The sequence below is a fragment of the Peromyscus californicus genome, unplaced genomic scaffold (assembly GCF_007827085.1).
Source record: "Peromyscus californicus insignis strain IS unplaced genomic scaffold, ASM782708v3 Scaffold_6__1_contigs__length_162567912, whole genome shotgun sequence".
NCBI lineage: Eukaryota > Metazoa > Chordata > Mammalia > Rodentia > Cricetidae > Peromyscus > Peromyscus californicus.
This window is the reverse complement of record NW_026294584.1, coordinates 157,977,104-157,985,340: the sequence shown is the minus strand read 5'-3', so window position 1 is coordinate 157,985,340 and position 8,237 is coordinate 157,977,104. Positions and strand designations below refer to the sequence as shown.

The following is an 8,237-nucleotide window of genomic DNA, read 5'->3' as shown; positions in this document are numbered from 1 at the left end:
TCTGCTGTACTCAACTACCTGGACCCCTCACAGAAGTTTCATTTTGACCTCAAGAAGGCACCAATCATTCTGGAAAATTCATACCATCATACACATGGCTCATTTGTGCATCTAAGCATAACTACTGATTTACCAGGACAGAGCAACTACATGTGGGTCAGTCAATATGGCTGGTACAAGAACCTTCTATGCTGACATGGTCCTGAGCAGCCCTCGACTGAAAAGGGGCCATCACCAAGAAAACTCTTGGCTATTGCATAAAAGAACATACCAAGACTAGTGTTCAACACTTAATTCCATACCAGGAACAAGGGCTTGGCCAAAGGAGACCTCAGTACAACACGGGCCATGTGATGGTAGGTGGTTCTAGATCACCAACAGCAATGTGACACCAGGGGAAGAAAGCTAATGGTGTAAGTGGAAATGTAATGTCAGACACTGAGCTTCCACAGTCCCAGCACACGCATCTGAGGCCCACGGGGACTCCCCAGTAAAAAAAGACAGGGTCCATTTTTGTGCTATTCAAATAGAACTTTAAAAATGAAACACACTATCCTAATGTCCTTAGTTAGAACTTAAAACTGAACATAGGAAACAGATCATTTTTTTAGGGAAAAAACTGGTATGTTTTCCTTAGAGAAATTTACATGAGAAAGGCAGGGAGGTGTCTAGAATGGAATTTTGTTAGAAAATGCAGCACACAGGGAAGGAAATGCCATAATATACAAAGTTTAATGAGTAAAATATATTTAGTTTCAATGGTGGGGAAGAGATACATGGATGGCTGCCAGCCAGACCCACACACTCAGTATTCTTCCCCTTCTTCTGCCTCTGCTTCCACGGAATCGACGCCCACCTCTTCATAATCCTTCTCCAGCGCTGCCAGGTCCTCCCGGGCCTCTGAGAACTCCCCTTCCTCCATGCCTTCTCCCACGTACCAGTGCACAAAGGCCCGCTTGGCATACATGAGGTCAAACTTGTGGTCCAGGCGGGCCCAAGCCTCTGCGATGGCAGTGGTGTTGCTCAGCATGCACACGGCCCTCTGCACCTTGGCCAGGTCTCCCCCAGGGACCACAGTAGGGGGCTGGTAGTTAATACCCACCTGCCAGAGAAGGAGAAAATATGAGAGTTCACTAGAAATTGGGAACTGTGGGCCCAGCTTAAACTGCAAATACTCATACTTTTGGGAATGAATAATCACCTACACCAAGCAACATGTATAACAATTTTAAAGTACTTACTTGAACTACCAATGACCAAACTGGAAACATACAGTACAAAGGAAAGGAAACCAAACTGAAATCTTTGTATTAATGTGTAGAAAACCCTTTGTAGCAGTGAACTCTAGCGAGAACTCGTTGCAACTGAAGGATGATAAACCCTAGGAATGTCCTAGGGTGGTAACCTTTTCTCACTCTGATGAACAGACAGATGGTTGTTAGCAGCAGCTAGGAACACACTCAGACTGGAGCTGGGACCAGGCAAGGGCAGAGACACAATGAGTCCTCCCCTGATCAAGAAGTACATTCCTACTTTAAGATGGAACATGTATCCTTTGCGCCTCTGCTAGCCTATCAACCAACATCACCCATATAAGAAGCATAATATACCTTGAATATGCAGACTGCCTCTTGTTTTATAAGGACAAAAAGCTTTGGGGATATAGTTCAGCTTTGTTATCCACCATGAAAGTATAATTCCAGCTTTCCATAGTTTTAATATTTTGCTACTTTTTTTAATAATTTAAAAGTTATAAAAATTATTTCCAAAGCCCAGGCTGGCTTCAAACTCACTATATAGCTAAGGACACTCTCTAGTATTGGGATCATAGGCATGTGCTACCATGAATGCCAAGCTAAAACTTAATTTTTAAACATGGAAACTAGTGTAGCCCAACTAAATCGTTGTAGAAGACTGTGATAAAGCACAGTAATGCCGACAAAAAGGAACCCAGGGCAAAGAGACTAAGAGGGTGCATCTGGTGTTGCAGACTCTGTAGGGACAGCCAACTTCTAACATACTTCCTCACAGGCCAGCTCTTTACTGCAGAACCACAGGGTCAGCTGGGAGGAAAACTGGGCAAGGCACAGCATTCCCAGCACCTGCCAACAAACACTCCCTCCCTTGGAAGTCCTCACCTTCTCCATGTCTCAGAGACTGAGAAAAATTCATTAGTCTGCTAATAAAGGATACTCAGCATTTGGTATTGTGTTAAGTCACTTAGCAACTTAATTACTATACATGCTTTCTTTGGAGTCTGACATGGAAAGGGGAATTCTTGTCCAAAGCTATGGCCCTGAGGCAGGAGCTGTTGCTTGCTGGCAGATAAAATTGTCACAGCCCCCAATCCTACCTTAAATCCAGTTGGGCACCAATCCACAAATTGGATGGTGCGCTTTGTCTTGATGGTAGCAATAGCTGCATTGACATCTTTTGGGACCACATCCCCTCTGTACAACATGCAGCAGGCCATGTATTTGCCATGGCGTGGGTCACACTTGACCATCTGATTTGCTGGCTCAAAGCAAGCATTGGTGATTTCTGCCACTGACAGCTGCTCATGGTATGCCTTCTCAGCTGAGATGACTGGGGCATAGGTTGCCAGTGGGAAGTGGATGCGAGGGTATGGCACCAGGTTGGTCTGGAATTCTGTTAAGTCCACATTCAGGGCCCCATCAAACCTCAAGGAGGCTGTGATGGATGACACGATCTGCCCAATCAGACGATTGAGGTTGGTATATGTGGGACGTTCAATATCCAGGTTGCGCCGACAGATGTCATAGATGGCTTCATTATCTACCATGAAAGCACAGTCGGAATGTTCCAGTGTCGTGTGTGTGGTCAGGATGGAGTTGTAGGGCTCCACAACAGCTGTGGAAACCTGTGGGGCTGGGTAAATAGCAAATTCCAGCTTGGACTTCTTGCCATAGTCCACTGAAAGCCGTTCCATAAGCAGAGATGCAAACCCAGATCCTGTGCCACCTCCAAAGCTGTGGAAGATGAGGAAGCCCTGTAGTCCTGTGCACAGATCTGCCTGTTGAAAAACCAGAGGATGTAAGCCAATTCCTATAAAGCCATGCCCCAACCTCTAAACCCCACATTCAAGACTTCCATTTCCGCAAACTGGTGCAAATTCAGACCATCTACAACATGCACGCTGCACTTCGAACAACACAACGAAGACTCATGGATGCATCAAAGCAGAGGTGGTGTAGTAAAGTATTTTGGTAACTCATGATAGATTCTTGATTTTAACAGTTTTGGCAAAATGACCATACCCCCACCACCAACAGTGAATTTCCTGACCAGGATAACCACATGAAGCCTCTTCTGCAATCCTCTTACCAGTTTTCGGATCCGGTCCAGGACCAGGTCGACAATTTCCTTGCCAATGGTATAATGACCTCTGGCATAATTATTGGCTGCATCTTCCTTCCCAGTGATCAGCTGCTCTGGGTGGAAAAGTTGCCTGTAGGTTCCAGTACGCACTTCATCTAGAGAGACCGTATACCCCGTGAGTCTTTCGGGCAAAGGATATTCAATTCCACTGTGCACATGTGTCAACAGCGTCTCCTAGTTTTTGATTATATGTAAACCACATACAACCCTTTCAGTTTCTCACCCAACAGTCACAAGCACACGTTTGTGTAGCTTATCTACTCTGCAGAGACTTCAGTGGCTTTTCCTGACACTCCCACTCTCCCAGGAGAGCCTCCACCCAGAGCCCAGGCACCTACCGACCACAGTGGGCTCCAGGTCCACAAACACTGCTCTGGGCACATGCTTGCCAGCTCCGGTTTCACTGAAGAATGTGTTGAATGAATCATCCCCGCCACCAATGGTTTTGTCACTTGGCATCTGACCATCAGGCTGAATACCATGTTCAAGGCAGTACAGTTCCCAGCAGGCATTGCCAATCTGGACACCTGCCTGCCCCACGTGGATAGAAATACACTCACGCTGGAAAGCAGAACAGATCATGACATTCATTCACTTCAAACTGTATGACATGCAAGCATAATTTTGTATAGTGCCACAGTGTCTATTTTCAAACTTTACTTACAACAATGCTCAGGCATGCCTTTTATCTCTATTAAACTGACTGCCACCAGATATAGTTGCACAGGCCCACAATCCCAGTACTCAGAAGGAAAGATTAGGTAGAGTTCAAGTCCAACTCTATCTCAAAACAGACACACCCACACAGATACTTACACAGAGAAAACAGCTTGGTCTGCTGTGGTGGTATTGTGTTCCCCAAAATATTGTGCACCCTAATAAACTTATCTGGGGTCAGAGACAGAACAGCCACTAGATACAAAGGCTAGAAAATGGGGGCACTCACACCTTTAATCCTAGCATTCCAGAGGCAGAAATCCATCTGTTCAAGGATACAGCCAAGCATGGTGACACATGCCTTTAAAGCCAGAAAGCGAGCCTTTAATCCCAGGGAGTGATGGTAGAAAGGAAAGATATATAAGGCATGAAGACCAGAAACCAGAAGCATTTGGCCTGGTTAAACATTTGGCTGGTTAAGCTTTCAGACTTCTAGCAGCAGTTCAGCTGAGACCCATTCTGGATGAGGACTAAGAGGCCTCCAGTCTGAGGAAACAAGACCAGTTGAGGATCCGGCGAGGTGAGGTAGCTGTGGTTTGTTCTGGTTCTCTGATCTTCCAGTTCACCCCAATACCTGGCTCAGGTTTGATTTTATTAATAAGAACTTCTAAGATTCATGATACACTATTTTGATATAGTTTCACTCACCCTGCTGGCCTCAAACTAGAGCCAATCCTTTTGCCTCAGCCTCTCAAGTGCTAGGATTACAGATGTAAGCAGCCCTCACACCAAGCTAACCATTCTAATAAGTAGCAGTTAGCCCCAGAGTGTAAGTGTTTGCCACTCTCCAAAAATTTTGACGTTTAAGAACTCATTAGGGATAGTTGAATTCTCTGAAAAAGGTCTATCAGGTTTTAACTGTGGCCCAACTAAAAGACACGACACACTCCAGTAAGGAAAGACAGAACAGGTCCCAGGCAATCACTGTCTTCTAGCTGCCCATCTAGACCAACCCATTCTCCATCCCATTCTGTGTACCAGGAAGCTGACTCATGTACACAACATTTGAGGACTGCCACTTCCTGAGTTAATATTCCTCATAAAGATGCCATCCTGCTTAATGACTTTGCTTCCGTTCAGTCTAGGAATGTAACATTCCAGACCCTGAAGGATTGAGATGCTAGTCTATCTTGATTTTTTCTTTATTTAAAACTTTTGAGGCAGGGATTGGCCATAGCCCAGGCTGGGCTGAAAATTGCAATCTTTCTGCCTCAGTACACACAGTGCTAGGATTATAGGCATGTGCCACCATATCCGGCTTATGGTTTCTTTAAAACTATGTTTATAAATTGTACCTTTTTTGTTTCTACCCAAGTCATTTCATGACAGGACCTGATTACACCTAGTAGCCACTTGTTCAATTTTAAACAAGTCATCCCCACAAATATGTAGAGATCAAATGAAATGTGAAGGATGCCATATCACATGTTCCACATTAGGGGTGGGCCACATATGACCCCGGAGAGCTATGAATGTGGCTATGAACTTTAGAAAATATACTTTTTCTTTGTAAATCATGGGTTCTTGAGCATCATTTTATACATGGTAACACTGTACTGCAATGTCATGCTAAGTGTATGTACGTTCATGCTGTTTGTACTCATACATGGCTTCAGTTATAAAACTGGTGGTGTGTATCTTCTAGTGTGCTAGCTTTCAAGTGCAGACAGTTGAATTAGTGGCATCAGCAATTACATGTGCTTGTGGTCAACTTAAAAAATGAAATGGCATTTTTTATCCCAACACTGCAAACAATAGTTAATTGCTGTTCAGAAGATGGGAAACTGCTTCATTTGACTCAGTATTTCTACACCTTAGGTAGGCCTCATGGATCCCCCCTGAGCTTATGGCTGGCTGCTTTGTGCTGCATTGAAAGTTGGAAAGGCCCAAAATCTTGCTTTCTATTTTCCTGGCAATTTTCTTTTTCTTGTTTTGAGACAGGGTCTCACTATGTTGCTCTGGCTGATTCAAACTCAAAGATACTTTGCCTCCACCTCCCTAGTGCTGGGAATAAATGTATCACTATGCCTAGCGACCAGTTTTCCTAATAAAAGCTAATATAGGGCTGGCGATATGGGTCAGTAACCAAAGGCACTCACTACCAAATTTAACGACCTGTTTTATCTTTGGGACCCACTCAGTGGAAGAAGAGACCAACTCCAGCATGTTGTCTTCTGATCTCCACCAGTCATGTGCACATCCATGCAAATAAGTGAATGTAATTGTGGGAGCCCGTTCTCGGGTTCCTCGTGGCTTTACCCAGCAGGTCCGCATAGAGGATGATTAGACCACGGGCCTAAGTGCAGGTGTCAGGGATGGTCTGCACTTGGCTGTGCTGGGGGAGGAGGTCTTTTGCTCCGAGACCCCTTGGCGTCTCTATAAAAACCCTGGGGCAGAGACAGTCGGGGCCCGTTGGAATAGGTTCCAGGCCCTCTCGAGGCTATCCTTTATTTTCTATCTGTTTATCTCCGCGATATTCTCTGCAATAAATCCTTCTATCTAATATTTCCTGCTGCTCGCACTCAAGAAAACTCTGGGGAACTGTGGGGGTGGTTGGGTAAACGCCCCACATGTAATACAAAAATGAAGCAAATACAGTCCCTTTTCTAATATTTTAAAAATCCCAGAAAGGCTTCTATGTCTCAAAAATAAATAGACTCCCCTCTTCCCTAAAGAAAAAAAACTGCAAAGATTCTTCAATGAAAAGAGATTTTTTTTTTTTAAGCAACAAAAGGATTCTATTTAATTTACAGGGAAGTTGTGCCAATTTTTAAAGTTTAATTTCGGGGTTGGGGATTTAGCCTTTTCCCACGTGACTCCAGTTTGTGTGGAGTTGACAAAAACTAACCAGCAGTGTTTTTGTATGTGCCTTAATTTTTAAATTCTCCTGCCTCGGCCTCCACAGTGCCTGGGACTACGGCATGCCACACGACACATCTGAGATCTGCTTTCTACTGGGAACAAATGGTCCCACTTATAAGCCATATCGCATGACAAACAGGAGCAGGGCACAAAACACGCAGGTTCTTCAGGGTGGAGCTGGTGGCAAACATCCGGGATCCCTACACTGAGGAAGCAGACTGACTGAAAACCCCAAACAAAGGCTCTTCGGGCTCAGCAACGTTTACTTTCCCATGGTGAGCACTAGGCTCAGAAAGCTTGGTAGCGTCTAGAATCTTCTAGATCCAATGCCATTGTTTGTTCCTTCAGTCAAGGGCCCTGAGAACTGAAAACACAAAACAAAAGCTCCCTCTCCACAACCTGTCTGCCACCCTCTTTTGCTGTATTTGCTTTAGAATTCTATGAGGCTGGGCTGGCCTCGAACCCTTGCCTTGCGCCCACTCGGTCAGCCTCTGCAGGGCTGGGACTCCAGGGGGGTACTGCAGCCCGTGGAGAATCTCGTTCTCGCGAGAACCTGGGCCGGAGTCGCCAGGCCCTGAGCCCTAGCCCTGCCGGGGCCGTGGGCTGGAGGAGGCCTCCCGGGCTGCTCGCCCTTGCTCGCCCGCCCTGGCAGGACTGCGGGCCCTGAGGAAGCCCCCGACTCTGAGGACATGGCGGTCTCCCTCCCGGGGCCCACCCCGGCCTGGGGCTGCTCTCACCATGCTGCACTCCTGCAGACCACCTCAGCCGCTCCAGCCGTCCCTCAGCACTGCTCCGCAACCGCCTCTCTCGTGCGCTTAACGGTCCAGGGCCGGAAGGTAGGGGTATTTAACGAGCTCTCCTGGATGCTCATTGGTCCAGAGCTCTTTGGGGGCGGGCTTAGCTCCCACATCCCACTTGTGATTGGATGTGGCTCGATTTGGAGTGCTGACCCTTTCTGATTGGATGTGTCTTTGGCGGGAAGGCTCCTGGAGGGGCTGGAGGGGCTGAGGCTCTGCTGGAGACCTCCGGCTTTGCGCAGGACAAGTGGGGGCGCTCTGGCTTCGCTGGTCTGCGCATGCGTAACAGAGGGAGGTCCCTGCGGCTGTGCACACTGGCCATCCTGCAGTCCTTGCCCTGCCTCACCTTGCCTCATCTCACCTGGTGCAGAAAAGCTATTTGGCCACGCCTGGGAGAGCTGCAGATGATGCTTCTTCAGGACACGTGAGTTTCTGGGCACCTTGGGGTGCTGAGTCTGTGCA

General features: G+C 46.7%; 1 protein-coding gene across 1 annotated transcript; it reads right to left on the bottom strand.

Annotated features, from left to right (window-relative positions):
• Nucleotides 1–713: 713 nt before the first annotated feature.
• Nucleotides 714–7,790, bottom strand: LOC128099391 (tubulin alpha-3 chain). The gene is made up of 5 exons (XM_052721288.1): nucleotides 7,716–7,790; nucleotides 3,738–3,960; nucleotides 3,346–3,494; nucleotides 2,354–3,034; nucleotides 714–1,102 (listed from the first exon to the last, which is right to left on the bottom strand). Exons 1-5 carry the CDS (start codon nucleotides 7,716–7,718, stop codon nucleotides 806–808), a joined length of 1,353 nt encoding a protein of 450 aa, XP_052577248.1. The 5' UTR covers nucleotides 7,719–7,790; the 3' UTR covers nucleotides 714–805.
• Nucleotides 7,791–8,237: the final 447 nt, after the last annotated feature.